Here is a 23,473-nt window from a genome sequence, read left to right as displayed (position 1 = left end):
TTGCCGGTACCGGCCGTGGCTCCGCAGCCGCCCCCGCCAGTTGCCGGGAGCGCTCCGCACCGCGCTGCCGCGGCCTCACCGTTATCCCCGGTCCCCGCCCCTGTCCCGGTGCTGCCTGTGTGCAGCGCCCTGCCGTCACTGCTATCGCTGTAATTAATCACCGCCGTCGCTAATTAGCGGCGTGGGAGCGCAAGGAAATGCCACCCGAGGTGCCCGACTGGGGGGCAACAGGATGGGAAGGGGGAATGAGGCGGCAAAGAAGTGCCCGGTGAGGAGGAACAGCGTCCGATGGGGGAAAAAAAAAAAACCTCCTTGAAAGTGAATCGGTCTTCGATTGACTGCAATATCGGCTGTTAATTAGCGCCCAGGTGGATCCCACGGGCAGGGACCCAGGACCCCTCGCATCCCCCCGGTCCCCCAGGCGTGGACGGAGCCAGGAGCCCGTCCTGGATTCCGTGGACAGAGCCAAGAGCCCACCCAGATTCCGCAGCTCCCGGGGCACCCCGAGTCCCCCAGCTGAGAGGGTCCCCATGGAGGCTGATGGGGTTGGGCTGCAGAGCCTTTGCCACCCCCTTCCCCCACACCGAGGGTCTCCTGTGTCCCAACCCCAACGCGGGGAGTTTCTGCATGAGACATTTCCCTGGCAAAACCCCCCTCCCCCGTATCCCACCCGGCTCCAGTGCAAGGCTGGCACATCCCGGACAAGCGGAGCCGCGTTCATGCACCACGGACCCCCGAGCAGTTCTAATCTTCTGGTTTTTTTTTAATTTGCCTCACAAGGTAGAGTACATCCAGGGAATGTGCAATGTACAAGGAAAGTGCTGGGCAGGCGAGCGCGAGGGGAGGCGGGGGTGCCCCACGGGGCCCGGGACTCGTAGCTAGCAGGCAGCACGCTCAGTCAGAGGGCGCGTCGGGGGTGACAAAGGTGCCCTTCTGGTCCCACTGCATGTCCCGGATGCGGCGGATGGACTGGATCTGGGGCTGGAAGGCAGACCACTCATTCCAGTGTCGGAAGTCTCCGGTCTCAAAGAGGTACTGGTAGCCTCTGTAGCCAGGGTACTGGTACCCGACCCAACTGTGGGAAAAGCAAATACAGGGCACCTGAGCGGGGTTGGCCTCTCCAGGCAGCAGCCACATGGCTGGTGGGTGCTCGGGGGGACTGGTGGGGCCTCCCTGTGCTGGCCACCAACCTCTGGGGGATGGGCCACACCACTACAATCAGCCACACCACCCAAAACAGCCACGCCAACCGAAAACACCATGCCACCAGAAACAGCCGTGCCACCAGAAACAGCCGTGCCACCAAGATCAGCCATGCAGCATTTTCTAGCTGCCTGAGAGCCCACAGCAGCTGGTTAGGGAGGACAGGGAGCCTGGCACGAGGCAGCTGCCAGTGCAGCCCAGCTTACGTTCCACTGGGCACCTGCACGCTGCCCACGCGGTCGCAGAAGCCATAAGCCCAGAGGCTGGGCACGTCGTCCTCCTGGATTTCCATCTTATTGCCCTTGAAGTCAGCAGACTCGTAGAGGGAGATTTTGTGGTCCTCAGCCTCCTGGGGAAGACAGAGGGAGGGTGCTGGGCAGTGTGGCCAAAGCCCTGGAGCTTTGCTGCAGTGAGGCATCGAGCACACAGCCCTGGGCAGACCCCACCAGGCTCTCTGCTCCCCAGCACTCACCATTTTGATGGGACGCATGGACATGAAGCAGTCGCTCCGGTAGCTGCTGGACCAGGTGTCCCAGCGAGGGTACTCGCCCTTCTCCAGGATGAACATCTCCCCACGCATGTTGGCCTGCTCGTAGGCCACCCAGCTGGGGAGAGAGGTGGGCAAAGAGCGGGTCAGGTGCCATCCAGTAGTTCCCCTCCTACTCAGCCAGCTTGCAGGACAGTGGAGGGGTCTCCAGAAAGGCTGAGGCCCCACCCCATTCCCACCTTTCTCATGGACCAGGCACAGTGGCCTGTGCAGAGCCAGCATTGATCCATGGGCTCCAGGCTGGAAGCTCACTGGTGTGTGAGTGTCCAAACCTGCAGCAGGCACCAGCACTCACAGTGCTCCTCTTCCTCAGCAGGGGACCAGCAGGACCCCTGCACAGCTGGTGACCCCACAGAGTCAGCTCAGGACTCTGTTGTCCCTCCTGCCTGGGCTGTGTAACCCTGGCATGCCTGCACGCCTCACTGCTCCAGCGCCAGCCAGCGCTGGCACCCATCCCACTGCTGGGAATGGGGCTCACCCAGCTGCAATGTCACCCCCTCAGCAGAGCCAGGAGGTGCTGAGGTGCTGGGAATGTCATGGGTGTGGGGCTCCCGAAGCCCCCAGCACCACAACAGTTCTGCATTTGCTGCTTCCCCTTTCCCTGCAGAACAGCTCTTCCTGCAGATGCCAGCAGGGGTTTTCCTGCTGGCAGGAGATGTGTTCAGGTACCTCAGGCTGCACAGCCTCAAGCTGGCTGCTAAAGCTCAGCTTGGTTGTTTTGCTTTTGTCTTTCCCTAAGCACATTTTTGGATGCAGAGTTCCATCAGTGACTCTCAAAAAAGCTTCTAAGGACCCCAATGATACCCAAGTTCTCTCCTCCCAGTTTCACCCTTTCTATGTCTAATGCAGCTTCCCAGGTATCATATCTGAGCTCCTTCCAGGCTGCTCCATCCCTCCTTTGTTTCAAGAAGAGTTGGATATTCTGGGTCCCTAATAAAAAAGTCATAGGTGCTGCATGGTGTCATTCCAGGTCATCCTCCTGGTCCCTCAGGGATGCTGTCAGGACAAGCCATGTCCTGTGCATCCTCCCCACAGCTCTACCAGCCCCCCTGCATTCCTGGGTACGCTGTTTCCAGCCAGGCACGCCACGGTGGGATGCTCTTTCAACATGGAGATCATCTGTCTGCTCAGTTATCTGCTTTGGGGATCGTTTTTGTCCCTGCCTGTGTCAACTGTTCCCATGGCTTTGAGACCTGCCCAGCCCCCTTGTTGCTGCTCAGCTGCCTGGGTGCAGGCGGGTGCTTGTCCCTGCCCGTCCCTGCCTGCCCCATCCTGGCCCAAGGATCCCACCTCATTTCACCTTGACTTCTCTAAAATCTGCAGGTCCCTTGTATTCCATGCACAGCTCCAGGTGGCTGAAATGATGGACATGTTTCCTCAGCCCCTGGCTTTGCCTCTGGTGCCCTTTGCTTTGCATATGACCCTGGCATCCTTCCCACCCAACCTGGCCCTCCTGTCCTCCTCGAAGGAGATCCGGGATGCCCTCTCTGCTCCTGTGCTGGCCCTGCTGTGCTCTGCCCAAGCAGCAGCGAAATGTCCCTGAACATCACATAGTGCCCAGGGCTGTGTCCCCACCCACCGGGAACATCCCCAGGGTCACAGCCCCCTCCGTGGCTGGGGTCACTTACGGTCCGGAGGTGACAATGACGCTGCGCACCCGGTCGAAGCCACGGTCAGCCAGGTTCAGGCACTCGGCGGTGAACTCCATCTGCCTGCCCTGGAAGTTCTCCTGGTCAAAGACAACAATCTGGGGGTGCAAGGAAAGGGTTGGATGAGGACAGGCATGCACAGGGAGGGCAGGCTGGTCCTGGGTGACCACTGCCTGAGCCCACTGCTCCACGTGTCCCCCTCGGCTCTCCAAGCCTTCCTGCAGCTTCTCAGTTCTGGTGCCCACCCATGTTGAGCTGGGCTCTGTGCACAGGCATGCCCAGCACAGGCTGAGCACAGGAAGGCTCCCCCAAGATGGCCTCATCCTACTGCTGGTTTTGCTGCTGCTGGTGCCCACACTGGTGTGAAGGAGCTGCTTCTCCAGGTGCTCTGTCTGCACCTTGGCCTTCTCAGCCTGGCACGGTGTCACCGGAGCCCTCGTATCACTCTCCCACCATGCCAGCCCTGCTGCTGTGCCCTGATGGCATGCTGGTATTACTGTGGCATTTCAGTGCTGGCTCTGTCACTTCTAAGTGTCCCCTCCACCTCCCCACAGGACCCCTGAATGCAGGGGGTGCCTAGAGGGAGCAGGTGACAGCAGCCAGCCTGACACCACAACCCAGGGGAGAGCACTTCCAAAGCCTGTGGTCCCCAACAAGCTGTCCTGGCCAAGGCATCTTCAGACTGTTCCTCCTGCAGCAGCTGCCCAAATTCCGTGCCTGCTGTCAGAGGGACAGAGCAGGGATGGCATCACCCACACTTCCTCAGTCCTTCCCCCTGGAACAATCTCCTCCTGCCCTTGTCCCTCAGCCCGGAGCGTGTCCCTGCACATGGGGAGCCACAGGGCTTACCCTGAAGGCTTCTGGGGAGGGCTCCTCGCCCTTGCTGTTTGCGACAGGAGCAGGGTCGAGGGATGGGGTTGGAGCAGGAGCTGCCTTCTCCTTGTCATCCGCAGCCTGGCCGGGAGCAGCGGGTTTTGTGGTCTCAGACATTGCGGTGGTGGGCTCAAGTCTGTGACAGGGCACCAGCAGCAGGTTAGAGGGAGGAATGGATGTGGGCACCCACAACCCACCCCAGGAACGGTATCATCTGGATGGGGACTCTCCATGGGGTGGGTGGGCAGGGCCACTAGAGGAGCTGCTGGAAGGTTCTCCAGCAGGCACAGGCAAGGATCCTGCCTTCACCAGGGGGATCACAGGAGGTCCTGGAATCCACACTCTCCTTCTGTGGTCAGGAGAGCCCTGAGCATGGTCCCAGCACTGTAGGAGTGCCCAGGGATGGGGCCTGGTGCTGTGCCAGGCACTGGGGCCATCCCGCATGGGGTGCACCTGGGAGCCCGGGGGATATCGGGCAAGCATGTGAGCGATGGGAAGGGGACAGCCCTGGTCTGCTGAGGCCCTGCAGCTGGCACCCTGCTGTGGCCCCGCAGGTGAGTGTCAGCAGCAGCTCCCCGGGGAGTGGGGGGCGGTGGGATGCTGAGCACAGAGGTGCTCCCAGACGTGACCACCACAGCGGTGGTCACGGCTTAGACCCTGAGTTTCCCTCTCCCCACCTCGGGTCCGCTGCAGCCCGGTGTCCGGGGACTTTGTCCTCTTACCTGGGCAGCTGCTGCTTCTTGTTGGAGTGAGCGGGCTTGTGTTTCGGGGCGCCGCGAGGCCCCCACTTTATAGCCTGGCAAGGGCAGACCCCCGGGCGGGCTGACAAAGGAACTGCCAGCTCATCAGTGTCTGCGCGGCCGCCCAGTCATCACATCCTGCAAAGCGCTGGGCGAGCTGGAAGCCTCTCCCCGGCCCCGTGCCCAGCCGCTGAACCCAGCACTTTCCTTTGTGCCCCCGGCACAACAGAAGACCTGACCGTGCCACTTTGCAGCTCGCCCGGCACCCGCTGCCCCGCGTGCGGCCGCCCCGGCAGGGCATATATAGCCCTGGCACGGCCCGGCCGGCGCCGGCACCGGCACAGGAACACCTCCCGTGCCCAGCTCCCCGGCCCAGGGCCCGCGGCGACACCCCGCTCCCAGCCCCGCCATGCAGGGCCTGCGGCCGCGCTGTGCCCGGTCCTCCCCTCCAAACACTGAACCTCTCCCCGTGCCCGCAAGCACCGGCAGCGCTGCCCTGGAGATGCCAGAAAGAGACACCTGAAATGTTCTGAAATGCTTCAGGAGTCAGGTTTTTTTCCAAAGGATGTGTAATCGAAGCTGACACTTTCCGAACCACCTGAGTGCCTGAAAACAGTGTTTGCTCTCTCTTGGGAATGTCCCTGCTCACTGGCAGGCTTCTTCCTTTGCTGTTTAGCCCATTTCCCTGTGATGTGGTCACCCTGTACCACCCCTGGTTCTGCCACCACCACATTCATGGTTTTGGAGCATCAGTTCTGTCTGACTAGTGAAGGATGGTCATGAGGTGGCTGGTTGGGGATGCACTGGCACCAGTCCCCGCAGCAGCTCTGGTGCCACATCTCCCCCACCCCATGGCACCTCGAGGGGACCTTCCCCTGAGTCCCTCTGAGCCTCTGATCAGTTTTTCTACATTTCCACACCCCTGTCCAGCACCCTCAGCGTCCCACAGCATCCAGCACCAGCAGTGCCTCACCCGGGGGTGTGCGGGCACAGGGCTCAGAGCCCCGTGTGCTGCCCTCCTCTTTTGTTCCTCTCATGTGTCACCCAGCAGTGGTGGGATCCAGCTGCACCCTCTGGGCCATTGCACAAAATCCCCAACAAAAAGAATGTATTGATCCCTTCTTTTCCCGAGGTTTTTCAGGAGGTGTGCTGTGCCCGTGACATGGCTGGGTGTGGGGTCTGCTGCCCCATCACCCTGGGCATTGGCTCAGTCTGGTTCTCATCTTGATACTGAGCAGTGTTTTATGATTCACAATCTCAATTTGTGCTCGTTTCCATGGTTTTTATCCAGATTTCTAATTTAATCTGCCCTCTCTTCCTCCCAGAGCCAGTATGGGTGCTCTGCCTGTGCTGCCTCCCCTGTGCCTCCTGGGCATTAATCACCAGGTCTCACCCACCCCCTGCTCTTGGCTCTGCTTCCCCTCCCAGTCCCCAGCACCTTTGAACCTCGGCGTTGGAAAACCAGATCAGAGGGGCGAAGCTCTGCTCCTGAAGGTTGCTTTGCTTCATACTGAGCGCCCAGCATCCCCATGGGCTTCCCTGACAGCAGGGATCAATCCTTGGCCATTCCTGAGCCCCCCAGATCCAAAATCTCTGCCCTGCCATGGACCCTGTGCCCTCACTGCCCCATCCCTCCCTGGCACAGAGATGCACAGCTCCACCACAGCAAAGAGCTGCCCTGGAAGCAGACAGCCAGAGCTGGCACAGTGTGGCCACAGAGGGCATGGGGATGAGGGTTTGTTCTGTCCTGGTGAGTCCCACTGCCTGTGGATTTCCTGCTGCTGCATCCCTGCCTGGCACTGAGTGCCACCGTGGGGGCACAGGCTCCAGTGACCATGTCACACTGCCAGGACATGGCGTGGACAGCGAGTGAGTGGTGGTCACTGTGCTGGTGACCAGCACAAGCTGAGTTTAGCTCAGGCCACAGCAAGAGGCCAGGGACAAATTGTGCCAGTGCCAAGAGGGCTTTTGCTGGGCTTGCAGGTGGCAGGGACTGCCCGTGCAGCCCTGCTGTGCCCTGGGGCAGCCTGTTGTGCTGAGTCTCCCCAGCTGCCCTGCTCTGCCTCCCCCAGGGTGCCCAGGGCTCACAGGGCTGCTGCAGCTGCATGAGGGGGACTCTGGCTCAGCCTCCTGCCAGTTTTCTAGCAAACTCTGTCCCAAAACACAGCACTCCCCGTGGACACGGGTTTTCCCATTGGGCTCAAGAGCTTCCATTGCCTGCTGCCTGCTCTGTGGGGCAGGCCGGGTGGGTGCCTCTGCCCAGCCTTTGGAGCCCTGGCACCACCCCAGGATGATTTGTGAGGTGTATGGGTCACTGTGAGCAAAGCTGGAAGTTGTTTAGGTCCCCAAAATGTGGGGGCAGCAGGGTCTTGTCAGCACTCAGAGGCAGGAGGCTGCTGCAGGGAGCATGACTTCCCAAGTCATGACCTGCATCTCCAGTCCCTCCTGTGCCTTTTACACCCCCCACCACCACTTTCCAGGCCCTTGGTCCCCACTTCTTATGGTGTCCATGGCTGTTGCGTGCCCAGCCTGCAACAAGCCACCCCAGATTTAGGGCAGAGCTGCTCTGCCCTTGCAGGGAGAGCAAGTGGAGACGTGTTCTTCCTCCCACTTCCCAGAAAAGGGTGAGGAAACCTCCCCACACCCCCAGTGCAGGCAGCATTGCCTGCGGGCAGGGGGAGCGCTGCCAGAGCTGAGACACGGCCCCAGCCCAGCCCCACGCCAGGGAAGGCACATGGCAGGAGCGCTGGCAGGGCCTGGGGGCGATGCCCCAGCCCTGGAGCTGTGGGGTGGGGGTCAGAGCCCGTGCCTGGTGGGCCAGCTCGATGTCCCGGCTCATCAGCGTCTCTGACACGGCGCCTTTGTTCTGGCCAGTCCCTCCTCCCCACCATGTGCTGAGTTAGGGGTTTCAGTAATGCTCCCCTGGGCTCTGTCTCTATCTGGAGGCTATAAAAACCCAGCCGGAGGCTGCTGGACATGTCACCTCCCTGGGCACCAGTGCCTCACCCCAGGTAAGCGCTGGAGCCTGGGGCAGCTGCCCCATGCCATGGCAGGACCTGGGAGTGAGCAGCTGTGGGAGGAACATCCAAGATCTTGGGTTAGACCTCTCCTCAGCACTGGGAGCTGGTGGGAGTTGGGGGATAGGGGGCTGTCCCTGGCTGTGGCAGTGGCAGGGGTTGATGGTCACTGTGGGCATGCCTCTGCAGTGCTCCCAGCTCAGCACTGCCCTGCCAGCACCGGGGCTTTGGCTCAGGGAGCTGCCAGTGGGAGGAGGAGTTTCCCTGGGCACGGGCAGGGATGTCTGCCAGGGCCAGGTGCCCACTGGGCCAGGTGCCCGCTGCTCCACATGGCCCTGATTGCAGCTCCAGCTGGGCAGGGAGAGCCACAGAGCTCTTCATCTGCTCCAGCATGGAGCAACCCCCTTGTTGTCCCCCACACTGCTGGTGAAAGGGGACAGCAAGGGCTCCTGAGGTCATTTTCATCAGGGCAGAGAGGCAGCTTAAACTGTGCCCTTCCCCTGTGCTCTGGCAGAGCCACCATGAGCCACCGCTGCAAGAAATCCTCCGGTCTCTGGAAGGTACGGGAGCCCGGGCAGGATCAGCACCATGCCCTGTGAACACCCGGGAATGGGGCTGCAATATCTGCGAGAGCCCCCTGACTCCCTCCATTCCCCCCAGATCGTGGTGTGGGATGAGCCTTTCTTCCAGGGCAAGAAGCACGAGTTCACCACCGACTGCTACAGCACCCCAGAGCACGGCTTCAGCACCGTCCGCTCCTGCAAGATCGAGAGCGGGGCGTGAGTGGGGGTCCCGGGGCACTGCCATCCCACGGTGCTGCGGGACCCCACGGATAGCAGGGGGGTTGGAGCATGGCGGCCTCCAGTGCCTTTTGCTACCCGAGCTGCCTCCTGTGGGCACCGCTGGGCGCAGCGAGCACAGCCCGGCTGTGAGTGAGGTGCTGGGCACGCTAGGAGTCTCACCCCTCCCGCCCCGGCAGGTGGGCAGGCTTCGAGCACTGCGGCTTCCAGGGGCAGCAGTTCGTGCTGGAGCGCGGCGAGTACCCGTGCTGGGAGGCGTGGAGCGGCAGCAACGCCTACCACGTGGAGAGGATGTGCTCCTTCCGCCCCATCGCCTGCGCCGTGAGTGCCCCCGCCCCGGCTCCCCCCGCGGGGCGGCCCGCGTTGCCCACCTCTGGCCAGGGTGGCAGTGCCAAAGCCGTGCCCGTCTCGCTCGCAGGACCACGGACGGAGCAGGTTGATGCTCTTTGAGGAGGAGAACTTCCAGGGCAAGCGGGCAGAGATGAGCGACGACTGCCCCTCGCTGCCCGCCTTGGGCTGGGGCAGCAGCACCGTGGGCTCCTTCCTTGTCCGTTCCGGAGCGTGAGTACCCGGGGGTCGCAGCCTGCCGGGACCGCCGGGGCGCGCAGCGGGGCCGAGGATGCTCTGGCAGCGGAGCCGAGGATGCACTGGCAGCAGGGCCGAGGATGCTCTGGCAGCTGCCGGTGCTCCGCGGTGCCGCCAGCCCCGAGCCATCGCCGCTCTCTGCTCTGTCGCAGGTGGGTCTGCTCGCAGTATCCGGGCTACCGGGGCTTCCAGTACCTCCTGGAGAGCGACAGCCCCGCGGGCGAGTACAAGCACGTGCGGGAATGGGGGTCCCACGCTCAGACGGGCCAGGTCCAGTCCATCCGCAGGGTCCAGCAGTGACCGCGGTGCCGGAGCCCCCCCGCCCCGGGCCCCGTCTGTCCCCTGAGCGGGGACAAAGCTCAATAAAGGCTCAGTTGTCCACGGCGGCGCTGGCAGTTGGGGATGAGGGCCATGGGGGAGCGTGGCCGGGAGTGATGCCACTCCCGAGGGCGAAGTGGGGCTCTGCAGCGGCAGGGATGAGGTGGAGGGGAATTTTTCTGCCCGGGTGCAGGGGCTCTGCAGGATCCCCGCATCCCACCACCCCACAGAGACCATCTGTTCTTCCAGCACCTGCTAGGGGCTGAAAGGAGCTGCAGGATCAAGCCAGTGTGAACGTATGCCTGTGTCCATGCACACCCTGTACCCATCCCAGCACTGTCACCCACCTGTACACACCTCTGCACCCATCCTGCCACACATCCCTCACTCCTGCACACCCAGTGTGCAGCCAAAGCTGGAAATGCAGCCGGGAAAGGCTGCTCTGGAAAAATTCCTCATTTCAGAAGAGCTCTGGAAGAAATGTTTGATGTGGTGAAAATGTCCCATCCATGACATTTGCAGCAGCAAGGCCACCAGCGGAGGGAATGCTGCCCAGAAAGGGATTCTCTCCGCAGGAAATCACAATTAAAAAAGGCTAAATAGAAGACGAAACAAAAAGTTGTGGGATGGGCTGAATGAAACCCTCCTGCTCCCCAGGGCAAACCCGGCCGGGGCCGGCAGCCAGGGAGACCCGAGGAGCGGAGCTTCCTGTCACCCCCCGCCCTGGGTACCCCCCCCGTCTCTGCGCAGCTCCAGAGCCCTGGGGGGACAAGGGGTCCGGGAGCGGGGCCAGCACATGGCCAGGCACGGCGGGCAGCTGGCGGCGAGACCAGGGGGTCCCCGGAGAGCCGGCGGGGACTTGGAGAACAATGCGGGAGCCCAGCAGCTGCAGAGCGCTGCGGAGGGGCTGTCACAGCCCCCGGACGGGAGGGGAACTGGCCCCAGCATGTGGGGGGGCTGTCCTTGGACAGGGCTGTGTTCCCAAGCCGGGCTGGTCTGTCTGCCATCTGTCCCCACCGAGCCCGGCCTCATCCTGCCACTGTGTCCCCAGGGATGTGCCCGACAGCCCCTGCCCCCCTTGTCCCCCGTCCCCTGGGTCACACCCATGGCTGTGGGGAGCCCGTGACTTCACGGCGAGCAATGCCTGGCAGGGGGTGACAGCGGCATTTGCAGCCGCTGTCGTGGCAAAAGGGTCCCCAGGGTCTCCTGCAGCGGGAGCGGCGCGGGGAAAAGGTGACTCGGCCGCATTTCCAGCATTAAAATTTAATGCGAGTTGCAGCATCCTCCTGCGCCGTAGGTAGGGCCGGGGGGGCCGGGGGCTGCTGGAGGAGGAGTTTGCTTGGCCGCCTCTTCCTCAGGGATGCTCTGGGAAAGCTCCAGCACAAAGGAGCGGCGCGGCGGGCAGGAGCGAGCGGAACCGGCGCCCCCCAGACCCAGCCCGGCCCCCCGGGAGCAGGTAACGCACCGCGGACATGGCACCGCTCCCTGCGGACGGGGATGGGGTCTGGGGGCGCGGGGAGCCCGGGGACCGCCCCCACCTCCGGCCGGGAGCGGGGGTGATGTCGCCCCGGGACTCGGGGGGTCCTGCGGGCATCTCTCCGGGAGGTGCGGAGCAGGCGGATGCGGCTGCTGCCTCCTCTCCATGCCCAGAAAATACCCACCTTCTCAATATAATATTCCTTGGTTATAAATAACCCCACGAGAGGCCCCCCCGGTAGGATCCCCCTCCTTCCCCGGGGGTGCCAGGCCGGGCCCCCTCCCTTTGTTAGGACAGGAGCAGCCGCGCATCCCGCAGCGTGTTCCCGGCACATCCCGGCCCGGCGGGCGATCCCGGTGATCCCGGTCCTGTGGTAGCGCTGGGCAGCCCACCCCCCCCTCGGACACCGACTGCAGCCCCCTCCCCCAAATCAGAACTAACTGCTGCACAGCTTGTTTGTATTTTTTTTTTCCAGAATCCTCATCAAGAATAGGGCTCCTGCCAGGTAAATGGATTCTTGCCTGATTTTCAATGCTCCTGGGAGGATTTGTAGCCAAAATGCTGTCATAGTGCTTTGTCTCCAAGCCCCCATTTTCTCCTAAAGCTGATGATCCTAGGCGGGGTTAGAGGCGAGGCTGGGGCCAGCAGCCCCAGGGCACAGCCCAGCCCTTCCCTCCCCTCAGCGTTAACCTGGCAGATGCTCTTCTTGCGGAGCCATTTTCTCTCCCTCATTGTCTCGCAGCCTTTTGTGTGTGAGGGTAGGTCCTGCCTGGGAGCCAGAAGGAGCCCAGAAATAATCAGATTTTCAGGCGCTGTGGGCTTGCAAGGAGCCTTTCACAACCCTCACAACCCTTTTCTGCCGGGCTGCCCAGCCCCAGAGCTGCAGACAAAGGCAGCAGTGCCCGGCACCCCTGCAGCAGCACCGGAGCCTGGGCTGTGCCAGAGCCTGGGCTCTGCTGGATGGCAGCGAGGGTCAGGCAGAGCTGGCAGGGCACAGGGCCGGGGTGTCTGCCCACCCTGCTGAGATGTGGAGGCTCAGAGTGCCTGGATGCGACATCCCAGACATCATCTCTCTGGGATCTCTGGCCTGTTGTGCCCTCATCTCCCAGCTCCTGCCTGCAGTGGAGCTTGTGCTCCTCTTCCTCCCTCTCTCCTCATTCGAGGAGGGGGTTTAGCCCCATTTAATTCGGGTGTCCAGCCCCCAGGTCCACTGTATGTGCCACCTACGACTATGGCAGAGGCAGCTGAAGCTCATGCCCAAGACGAGTGTTTAGATGAGTCCTGTCTGCACAAAATTGTTTTTCCCTCCCTGTCCCCTGGGATGTGCTTCATTCCCAGGCCACAGAGGCCATCCTGCCCCAGCACAGGCACCTCCCGCTGGAATCCAGCAGGGGATCCATGTGCCAGAAGCTCAGTGCCATCTCCACAGCTCATTCCGGCTGCTCGGCCCCACCGCAGCTGGGCTGCAAACGCCGCCCGGACGTGCTGCCCCCACGGCAGGGACTGTCCTGCCGGCAGCGCCGTGTGGTGACAACGAGCCGTGGGAAGCAGGAGCGGCTCCGCAGCTGAACTGCAGAGTCATCACGGCCCGGATCCCCCGGGACCTGCTGCCGTCCTGGTCTGCCCAGGCAGGCAGGGCAGGGCAGGGCAGGGCAGGGCAGGGCACAGATGTGAGCTGGCTGCTGGCACCGGCCACGTGTCCCCAAATCCCCCAGGAGATGAAGCAGCACTCATGGCTGTGACTGCCAATTGTCCCAGTTTAACCAGTGCCTGTGGAACCACAGGGTCCCAGTGGCTCAGGTTTACCCCAGGGCAGGGGCAGAGGTGGCAGCAGAAGTGGCAGTGGCAGTGGCAATCAGTCCCTGCTTCCAGTGAGGTAGGGACAGTTTGGGGCATTGCCATCATTTCTGGTGTGGTCGTTCCAATGCCCCCCCTGTGCCTGGCTCAGCTCCTTCACCCTGCAAGGGGACAGGGACAGGAAGGTCCATGTCCAACCCTCCTGCCAGGCTCCTGCCAGCTTGGCTAGGCTGTGCCTGAGGGCAATGCCCTGTTTCTCTCCCTTTGCTGCGTTGGTTGTTTCTTTTGCAGCTGCTAATGACTGACCTGAGGTCTGTTCACACAGTCCCCTCGCTGCCCCCAGGGCACAGAGCCACGTGGAACAGGGGACATTGCACAGCACTCCGGTAGCTGGTGACCACAGGTAGGACTCTGGGGAGGGGAGACAGGAAGTGCCAGCCCCATGCTCTTCCACCCCTTGTGAGCAGGGAGGTGCTGGGAAGTCGGGATCATCCTTCCTCCTCAGGGCCCCATCTCCTGGAGGGTTCTCCCCAGGCCCCAGTGGGGTGCAGGGGTTCACACCATCCCCTGGGCCACCTGCATGAGAGGATGTGTCCCTCATGTGTGCTCAGCAGTGGGGAGGGGGTGGCTGCCACAGCCCAGGGTCTCACAGCATCTCTGCTCCTCAGTGCCACCATCCCAGGGGTATGGCCCAGCTCCTGCCTGGCCAGACTGACCATGTCCAGAGGGGAGCCGGGCTCAGGAGCTGCCATCACCACCAGGACATGATGCCAGAGCCAGGCTGGCCCCAGCAGAGCACCCTGGTATCCACTGCCATGGCGTGGAGCCACCAGCCTGGCCACTGCGGGGGACACGGCCCAGGAGACTGTGGTGGTGACACCTGAGGACACGGGGCTGAGCCTGCACACGATTCTCTTGCAAGGTGCTGGGGTGTCCTTGCCTCTCACAGCTCCCCCCAGGCCTGTCCCCTCCCCTGAGCACAGAGTAGGAGGAGGGAGAAGGAAAAGGGATTGGGAGCAGAGCTGTGCCAGCTCCTCATGGTGACACGATGGGCAGAGCCCAAAGGGGCTCTGTTTGTCCCCTCTGATCCTGCCCTGGTGAAGTCCTGGTGCTTTCTGAAACACCTGGTGTGTGGAGCATCCTGGGGCTTGGGGGGGAGCGTGGGCAGGGAACCCTCCTGCCATGGCCTCTGCAGTGGCCCTGTAAGTGAGTGGGACCCTGTCCTCACCAAGCAGCCACTCGGGCCCATGTCCCCACACAGGCACAAGGAGAGGGGGTGCAGTGGGCTGGGGGCAGACACAGCTCATGGCAGGTGTTACAGCCTCGAAGTCCAAACTGGAAAAGTGTCTCTTGGGGACCAGAGGAGCTCATGCTGTGGGAGAAGGGGACCCAGAGGGACTCAGGGCAGAGGCTTTCCTGGGTGTCCTGTCCCAGCCCTATTTCTTGGGGCACAGTGCTCCTGCAGCCCTTGGAGCACTGCTCAGCCCCACAGAGAGGCAGCTTCTGATGGGGAGGGGGTAAGGTGTGGGTCACCTTTCCTCTGCTCCATGGTAGTTTTCCCTGCTGGACCTCCTCCTCCCTGCACGTTCAGTGGGAGCTGGGTCAGTCCTGGAGCAGCTGTCGTGATCTAGGCTGGAGCCTTACCCCTGACACCACCAGTGATTCTTTCACCCCCCTCCTCCTCTGCTTCTTCCAGCTCCTTTGGAGTCCTTTAGACACTGCTGGGGCTGTGTCCTCCGTGCATCCTGTCTCTCACCTTTCCCAGCACCAGACATGGGAAGCCCATGTTGTGAGGGTCCTTTGGTACCTCCCTGGCAGGGATCAGAGGGGCAGATGCCTGCTGAGCATTTCATCCAGGGACAGGTTCTGTTACACCAGCTAAACCCTCTACTAACACCTTCCCAAATGCCAAAGCCCAAAAACGCCTCCTGCTCTTGTGAGCCAGAGCCCTGCTGCTGACAGGCCTGGCTCTGCATGCTGCCAATATTAACCTACTAACCTGCTGGGACCCCTGTGCCCTCCCTGGGGCTGCCAGAGCCCCTGGCACACGGACTAACCCACTAACCAGCCCAGCGCATGCCCTACTAACCCACAGCAGCCCTGCCTCGTGCCCACTAACCACGGCAGCAGCGCTGCCTTTAAAGGGGAACAGAAAAGCTGGAAAAAGGGTTTGGAGGTGCCAGGTGTCAGAGCCAGGCTGCACAGGCAGGGGCAGGCAGGGGCAGCCTTGGAGAGACAACTGGCTGCTCAGCACTGGGCAGGAGGGGTGTTGGGCAGCTCCTGCCTGTGCAGGCAGCCCTGGCCTGGGCAGGAGAGGGGACTGCTGGTCCCTGGGCAGGAGAAGGGACCAGCAGCCCATGGCCCGGGCAGCCCTCGGCAGCACGAGGAGACGGTTTCTCCCCGCACACCCTGCCCAGCCCTGCCTGTGGAGCCTGTTGCTGACTAGGACCCTAAAATGGTTTTATCAGCAGAAGCTTTTCAGTTCCTTTTTAAGCCAGTAGATCTCTGTTACTAACACATTCCTGAACTGAATTAAACAAACTAACCATTGCTGCTTTTCTCTTCATTTCTCTTCCAGTGTGTGTGTCCTCTAAGGCAGACCAGCGCCCTGCTTCTGTTACTAACCTGTACTTCTGTTCCCACTCTACTAATCCTCCCTGACTGTTCCTCTCTTGCTACTAACAGCTCTCTTTGCACTTTGCCTCTCGGGTGCTGTTTGCCATGACAAGTGACAGTGGCTCCTCCTGGACTTACTCACCTGCAGCACTCGATTTTCCGTGCTGCTGAGCATCCCTGGCTCCCGTTTGGTACTATGGGAAAGAAGATAGATGCTCAGCCTGGGGCACTTTGAATATTTCCCTCTTGGCCTGTTTTCCAACAAATTTCACCTGGCACAATGAGGAGAAGAGGCTGAGTGGCAATAGGGCAGTGCAAAGCCATTAATGACTGTAGAGGCCCAGCAAACCCAGTTTGCAAAGAGCTTCAGCCACAGAGCAAAGCTGTTGCTGTGAGCCTGAGCTCGGGGCTCTCCTGAGGCCCCAGGTCACCTGTCATGGGGAATGTTCTCGTGCTGCTCCCAGCATTGGTGCTCCTGGGCTCCTCTCTTCCTCCCTGTGTCTCTCCACAGTTTCTCTTGTGCCTGGTGCATGTGGAAGCCACTGCTGGCAGCGTGGCCCTGACTAACTCAGCTCTGTGTCACCATCCCACTGCAGGCTCCCCTGGGCCCAGCCAAGGACAGGGGTGGGCAGTGGGTGTCACAGGGGCTCTGCCATCAGGTAATGGGGGCACAGCCTGGCCTTTGCTTTCTGTCCGTCTGTCAGCCAGATGAAGGTCCCCTGCCTCTGCAGGGACCCTGCCAGGGTGAAGGATTCAGGCCCTGGCCTGCTGTTGGTTTGGCACATGGCAAGGCACTGACAGCATTCAGAGTGCCATGACCAGGAGGACAGAGCCAAGCTGTCCCTGTGTGCCAGCAGAGGATGGTGGCCCTGTGCTGCTGGCTCATGAGGACATCCCAGACCTGGTTGTTATTGGGTCACACAGCTCTGTCAGGGGGGCAGATCCAGGCAGGGTCCAGCTCTGGCTGCTCTCTCTTGGCTCTGCCCTGTGCTCTCTCTCCCATGGCCAGGGCTTCCCCAGGCCACCCACTGTCACCCCATGGCAGCTCTCCTCCTGCACTGGAAGGCAGAGCCAGAGGGGTCTCCTGGTGACCCCATGACACTGTCACCTCCCCCTGAGCACCCCTGCTAGGCACTAAGCCCAGCCTGCTCCTTTAGCTGGGGGGTCTCTCTCAGGCTGTTGGGGGTCCCCTCCCCACCCAGCTCCATGTCTGTTCGACCTCCACCTTATCCCACTGATCCCCCATCGGTCCTTCCTCTGCACAGCTGCCACCAGGATGGGTTTTAGGGCTGATGCTCCTGTGTTTGATGGAAGGGGGAGACAGGGGCAGAGTGGGGAGCACAGGGACAGGAATGGGACAGGAATGGGACAGGAGGACAAGCCAGGTTCGGCCCAGGGTGGGCAGATCAGGGCTCCTGCACAGGACAGGAGCATCACCAGCACTGGTTTGGAGTTGTCAGAGCCCATCTCTGTGAGGGACTCTCCTCCCCACCCTACAGACCGCCCCCTTTCTGCTCCAGAGCAGCCCCTCTCTGCCCAGGGGGACCTCTCCTCTTTGGTCATCCAGGGGAGCCGTGGGACCACAAGAGGATGCAGCTGGCAATGTCACCCTGCACAGCCTGCACAGTGGGGACAGGCCCCCAGTGCCCGAGGGTGGCTGCTTCCCGCTCAGAGCAGGGCAGGAGGGCAGAGAGGCTCCACCAAAAACCAGGTCACTTCTTTGCTCTGTTCCTGCACCTCTGTGCTCCCTGTCCCTTCTCCCCAGTCTCCGTGGCTGGCAGGAGTTGATCTGTCTGTCTGTCCATCCCTCTCTGCTGGTGTCCCCAGAGCTGTGTGGAGAGGGGCACGATGTGTAGACCCCCTTCCAGCTGTGGTGGTGGACGTGTGGCCAGGGCAGCCCAGCAGTGACGCGGGCAGAGGTGCAGCCCTGGGGACACTGTCCTGCCCAGGCTGCTCCAGCCCAAGCTGGTCAGGGCTGCCCCTGCTCTGTGGGCACAACCACGCTGGCTGGGCACTGGCCACGAGTCCCATAAGTCCCCACAGCCCCGAGGATGTCCCCACAGCCCGGAGGATGTCCCCACAGCCCCGAGGATGTCCCCCCTGCCTGTAAAGTCTACTGTGAACATGGCAAGTGTGCAACCACCTCGCTGTCTTCTTTGTCTTCTGTCTTTGAGCAGCATGGGGGACTGGGGAACCGTGTGAGGCTGGGCTGGGGTTGCAGTATAGGGGGCGTGGGGGGCCAGGACAGGCCGTTCTCACCGCGGCCACCTCAGCATCCTGCTGAAGCACCGGAGCCACCGGGGGTGTGGCAGGACCGGGGGGGCCCTGGGTGGGCGGAGGAGAGAAGGAGGGCGGTCACCTCTGGGCACCCCGGGGCACCCCGGCTGGTGACTCTGGGGGCGCGGTGCCATCACCCAGCGCAGGGAGCAGGGCGGGCACGGAGCCCACGGAGCTTCGGAGCCGGGGCAGCCCCGGGCGCCGGCGGGGAGAGCGCTGCGGGGGCACCCGGCGGTACCGGGCCGGGCTCGGAGGGCGGCGGCAGGTGGAGCTCGTGCTCCAGGAAAGCCCGGTGGCCCCGCTGCGTCCCTGCAAGTGCCCGAGGCCAGGCTGGACCGGCCTTGGAGCGGCCAGCCTGCCATAGTGGAAGGTGCCGCTGCCCACGGGCGGGAAATGGAAGGATTCGATTTCCCTCTCGCCTTCCAACCCAAACCATCCCACGGTTCTGCGATTCCAGCCTGGCACACGAAGAGCAGGACACGGCTCCTGCCTGCCTTTCTGCGGAGGGGGAGGCTGGACACCCCCGGCTGTGGGGAGGGGTCCGGCTCCATCCCTCCCTGCAGAGCGGAGCTGCCGCGTTTATTTCCCCAGCATTTTGTGGTGTCACAGCCAGTGCCCCCAGCCCGTGGTGACAGAGAACGCGTACGAGCAGGAGAAATGATGCTCATTTCCATCAAATTGCGGCTCTGTGGAATGGATCCGGGGCATTCTGGGGAGCGGCTGCGAGCGCGGGGCTCTGCCACAGAGGGGCCCTGCGGGAAGGGCTTTGCCGGAGGGATCGGGAATGCCCCAATTCCCTTTCCCAAATGCCCAATTGCCATTCCCAAATGCCCCAGCGCTGGCCTTGCAGCTGCCGAGGGAGCCAGGGAAGCAGGCAGGGAGCCAGCCCAGGCAGCAGCTCCATGTCCACAGCTCTGCCCGAGATCAGCGTCTCTGTTCCCACTTCTGCAAATAGGGCATTGGAAACCCCACAGATCTTCTATTCTCCCCTCCTTCCCTTTCAGCCGGCGGGCAGATGCAGCAGTTCTCACACAGACACACCCTTATCCAGATCCTGGAGCTTTATCCCGGGAAGCATCATGTGTTTGCTGTCCCCAGCACCTCACAGGGACAGAGCAGGACTTTGAGCCACCCTGAGTGGGAAAAGTCGCTAACTGGGGGCATCCCCCCTGCCAGCAGCTCCCCTAGGGCCGCTGAGCAGTGCAAGCAAAACCCTCCTTAACTCCACCCGTGCCCAGCTAGCTCTGTCCATTTTCCCCCAGCTAGCTCTGTCCATTCCATATCTTGCAGCCAGCAGAGCCAAGAGTCACATGAGGGATACTGAGTGAGGCTGGAGCTGAAGGCAGGACATCCTGGCACATCTGGAAGCAATTAAAGTATCACTTACAGAGCTCTGAGCCACCTCCGGTCCTTCCCTCTTCCACCCTGCAGAACAAGGCAGGGGCTGGGGCATGGCTGGGCACCAGGATAAAGATTTCAGCTGGCAGAAAGCAGGTTTAGGTTGAATACCAGGGAAAAATTCTTCCCTGGGGGGGTGGTGAAGCCCTGGCTGTGGCTGCCCCATCCCTGGAAGTGTCCAAGGCCAGGCTGGACAGGGCTTGGAGCAACCTGGAGCAGTGGAAACTGTCCCTGCCCATGGCAGGGGTGGCACTGGATGGGCTCTAAGGTCCTTTCCAACCCAAACCATTCTGTGATTCCATGTCATGCCAAGGGGTCCCAGATCCTGATTTCTCTAGGATCAACCATGTTTGGGCTCTTCCCTCCACTGGGAGCAGCTCCAGGCCCGTGCAGCCACACTCTCATTAATATGTGGGATTGTGAGGCTATCCATAATTAGATGCTAACTGAGTTTTCTCTAAGTTGGGTGAGGGAAGGTCACCAAGGTAGGACTGGAGTCAGCTTATTGTTATTATCAATCAATAACCTATTTATTTTCCAACATTCCTATTAACCTCTGCGAGCCACTCGCTGTTTCCCTATGAAAGGGCTGTGCTGCTGCTTTGCTGACTGGACAACTCTGATTGAAAATGGAGCAGTGACCCGACCCCAAAAGCAGAATCCAATTAAAATCATTTTCATTTGTAGATTAATATCTTTTAACATGTTCTACATCCCTTGCTTCAGCATTTCACACAGGAGCTGCTGCCTCGTTACACCAGTGCCCGTATCAGTGGTGCCATAAGAAAATAATTACAATTAATTAGACACGGAGATAATTAGGACTGTCCTTTTCCAGGACTGAGGGACAGTGCCCAGCTGTGATGTGGCACTGCCATGGTGGCAGTGATTTGTGGCTGGTGGGACAGGACTGGCTGTGCTTGGGGCAAGGTGGGGACAAGGAGGCCTCAGTGTCTGGCTCCTTGTGCCCCTGTCCAAGCACAGGGAAGGAGGGTGGGTCAGGGTCCCTGGTGGTCCATCCTGTGCTGATGGAAGAGGTCCCCAATCATGGGGGTTCATCACATCGTGGTGGGTCCCATCCTTGTCCCCTCCCTCGTGCTGGGCATTGCTGAGCACAGGAATTGCCAGATGCAGCTCGGTCTCAAGGTAAAGTCCATTATTAATAACGTGACTTTGATAATAAAAAGATTAAAATTAGGTTTATGGTTTGCCGACTGCCCTTTCCATGCTGTAATCATCCCTCATCCATATTCATGAGCCTCTCATTAGTAACCACTGCTTACAAGGCGGCTAAACATCCCAACCCTTCAGCAGCCACCATCTCCTTAACTGCTTAACTTGCTCGCTGATTACCAACATCAAATTAACTCTGCAGAACGGATCTAATAAGCTTCCCGGTGGCTTCAAACCTCCTTGAAAATTGCTCTGATGTCTCCATGGGGCCCTATTAAAAAAAATCCTTCCCCTGTGAGTAGAGCAGGGAAAGCATCGGGCCGCGGCCGTGGCGCTGCCGGTGCCCAGCCCTGCCCGGTGCCCCGGGGCAGCTTCCCGGGTGCTCCCGCAGTGCCCAGCGGAGCAGCCCCGCTCTGTGTGGTGCCTTTGCACCGGGAACAGCTTTTTGAAATGATGAGCTGTTTTCCCTGATCCTTCATTAAACACTCCAAGACTTAATTTCGTTATTTGGTAGCTCGGGGGTTGTGTAACAAAAGAATAAATAAGAACGACCTTTCCATTTAATTACTTTTTTTTAGATGTGGGAAATGCCTCGGCTCTCTGGCAGAGGGTGTGTGGAGCTCTGGGGATGTTTAGGAGTGATGGGAACCAACCTGATGATTGGTTGGTTGGGCTCTGGTCTGGGCCAGGTTTGGGGACAGCCCACAGTGCTGGGGACAGGGCACTGCCACGGAGGACAAGCCATGGGCTGACACTTGGCACAGAGCACGGGGGTGGCTCCCTGGCAATGAACTCTGAGCATTTCAGCAGCGGCCGTGGCCATGCGGAGGAACGCCAGGGAGCGAGGGAGCCTTCATCCCTCATTGCCATGGCAACCGTGCACAGGGATGGAGAGCTGAGGGGCCTGGGAGGATGCATCCCTCCTGGTACACAGACCTCTGGCAGGGGTGGCTGCTGAGACACCCCAAAACCCCTTCTGGGATGGGGATGGATGGGCTGCACCCTCTGGGATGCCAAGGGCCTCCATCAGCAGATCCAGCCCACCTGGGGCTCAGAACCCCCTGGATGGGAGACCCACCCTTGGGACAGCAGGCAGGGCTGGCTGCATCCCCTTCTCCTGGGAGAGGTGTGCCAGGTGCCAGGCTGAGCCCCCAGCCCCTGTGCCATGCTCCCCCACCCCCTTGCCCTGCCTGGCACTGATGAAGAGAGCTGGGTGGCTGCAAATTCCCACATCCAGCCTGTATTTCCTGCCTGCTGGAGAGAGTGCCCTGCAGCAGGCACAGACAGGGAGATTTAGGAGGCAGGAGGTGGAGAATTTGTGTGCAGGCTCCCTGCTTGGTGCCACCAGGGGCTGGGAGCTGGAGGAGGCAGCTGCTGGCCCCTGAGTGAAGGACAGGGATTCTCCACTGGGTCCTGAGCCCTGGAACCCAACCCTGGGGTGCTCACCAGAGCCAGCAGTGTCCCCCTGCATGGTTAGAGGGGTCAGGAAGCAGGCTGTGTGCCCAACTCCTGCCCCAGGGTGGGCAGAGGATCCTGTGGCCCTGATGCACAAAATCCCAGCCCTACATCATCTCTGTCCCCCACCATCCCTGTCCCCCACCATCCCTGTCCCTGAGCTGCAGGGCACAAAGGCTGTGGCAGGGGCACAAGGCCACTGCTGTTGAGCAGGTGAGGAAGGAGATCCTCATCCTCCTGCCCAGCCAGAGGAGACCTTCCCAGCTGGCCCCAGCCCAGCTCAGAGCTGGGGCACTTGGGAAGGCAGAATTCCACACCCTGGTCCCTCACTTTCACCCCACATCTCTCCCCCACTACCCCCTCCCTGCATATTCTCCCCACATTCAGGCTGATATTAATAATGGCTAATTTCAAGCTCTCAGCCCACTTTCTCTGAAGAAAATATTTATCCTGAGCTCCATTTTCCATTTCTTTTCAATTACCCAGGGCAGATCACCGCCCCACAACTCTCCTCTTTAGCCATGAACACAAATCCTATTGCCTTTTCTCTTTCCCTGTATTTGCCCTTTGATTTAAGCTGCATTTTCTCCTGTTTTCATCAGTTCTGGCCCTCTCCTGCTGTATATCTCCCTGTTTATCTACTTTCCAAAGGCCTCCCCCTATTTCTCTGGCCTGGATCAATACAGCTGCAGAACCAACTGGCAGCTCCTTGCTGCTGCTGCCTGTAGTTTTTCTTAGGGGACTTGTCCAGTATTTCTTGTTAAGCTTCTGTCTCAGCTTGTTCCATTTCTCATTAGGTTTTAGCCCTGGCATTGTAGTATTTCTTGCATTTCCATGCTGCCCAGTGGATCTCTTGGAATTCTTAATGTTGAGGCTTAAAGCCTCCTCTTTAGTGGGCTCCTGGGTCCTCCCCAGCAGGCTGGAAGTGCTGAGCAGTGAGACACTGGATTTTCAGGTGGAGAAAAGAATTCCTCTGGCTCCAGGCCACTTGGATTTTCTCTTCAGGTGGAGAAAAGAATTCCTCTGGCTCCAAGCCGGGCCAGGAGCCGTTCTTACCAAAGAGGTGATGGGGATTTATTTACATTTTATAGTGTTCTTAGCAAGGGGTGCATTTCCTGGGGCTGTTGTGGGTGGCAGTGCCAGAGGGTGGGGGAAGGATGGGGTGGCAGGAAGGGCAGAGTGTGGCAGCTCCCCTGAGCTCCCTCTATGCCCCCAAAACCCAAACCCATTCATCCCTACCCACCAGCACACATCCTGGCTATTCCAAAGAGTTTTTTTTCTTTTTTCCATCTGCATCCCTCCCAGAATTTTCCTTCTAAGAGAAAAGCTGCTGTTAAAACCCAGCCCAGCTTTGCAGCTGTCAGGAGCCAGCAGATGTATTGCTCTCATGGCTGCATCCCTGAGTATTAAACACGACGTGCAGCCGCCACCACGCAATATTTCCTGGGATGCCACGGCTCTGCAGGAGCCAGGCAGTGTCCTTTAAAATCAAACCAATTTTTCCTGTCTCCTCCACAGAATAGTTTTATTTATCCACACTCCACCAGC

The 23,473-nt window shown here is 60.6% G+C and overlaps 2 protein-coding genes across 3 annotated transcripts; one reads left to right on the top strand and one right to left on the bottom strand.

Moving 5' to 3' along the window:
• Positions 1-847: 847 nt before the first annotated feature.
• On the bottom strand, positions 848-4,389 carry CRYBB1 (crystallin beta B1). The gene is made up of 5 exons (XM_050980736.1): positions 4,249-4,389; positions 3,379-3,551; positions 1,676-1,808; positions 1,410-1,552; positions 848-1,075 (listed from the first exon to the last, which is right to left on the bottom strand). Exons 1-5 carry the CDS (start codon positions 4,387-4,389, stop codon positions 895-897), a joined length of 771 nt encoding a protein of 256 aa, XP_050836693.1. The 3' UTR covers positions 848-894.
• A 3,980-nt stretch (positions 4,390-8,369) lies between these two features.
• Positions 8,370-9,798, top strand: CRYBA4 (crystallin beta A4). Of its 2 annotated transcripts, XM_050980494.1 has the most exons (5): positions 8,370-8,589; positions 8,690-8,808; positions 9,009-9,150; positions 9,248-9,390; positions 9,567-9,798. In XM_050980494.1, exons 1-5 carry the CDS (start codon positions 8,551-8,553, stop codon positions 9,712-9,714), a joined length of 591 nt encoding a protein of 196 aa, XP_050836451.1. In that variant the 5' UTR covers positions 8,370-8,550; the 3' UTR covers positions 9,715-9,798. The 2 variants fall into 2 exon arrangements, with proteins under 2 accessions (XP_050836451.1, XP_050836450.1); XM_050980493.1 differs by having other exon boundaries at positions 8,370-8,808.
• Positions 9,799-23,473: the final 13,675 nt, after the last annotated feature.

The sequence above is a fragment of the Serinus canaria genome, chromosome 15 (genome assembly GCF_022539315.1).
Source record: "Serinus canaria isolate serCan28SL12 chromosome 15, serCan2020, whole genome shotgun sequence".
In the NCBI taxonomy this organism is placed as follows: domain Eukaryota; kingdom Metazoa; phylum Chordata; class Aves; order Passeriformes; family Fringillidae; genus Serinus; species Serinus canaria.
The sequence above is the reverse complement of the archived record's forward strand: the minus strand, read 5'-3'. Positions and strand labels throughout refer to the sequence as shown.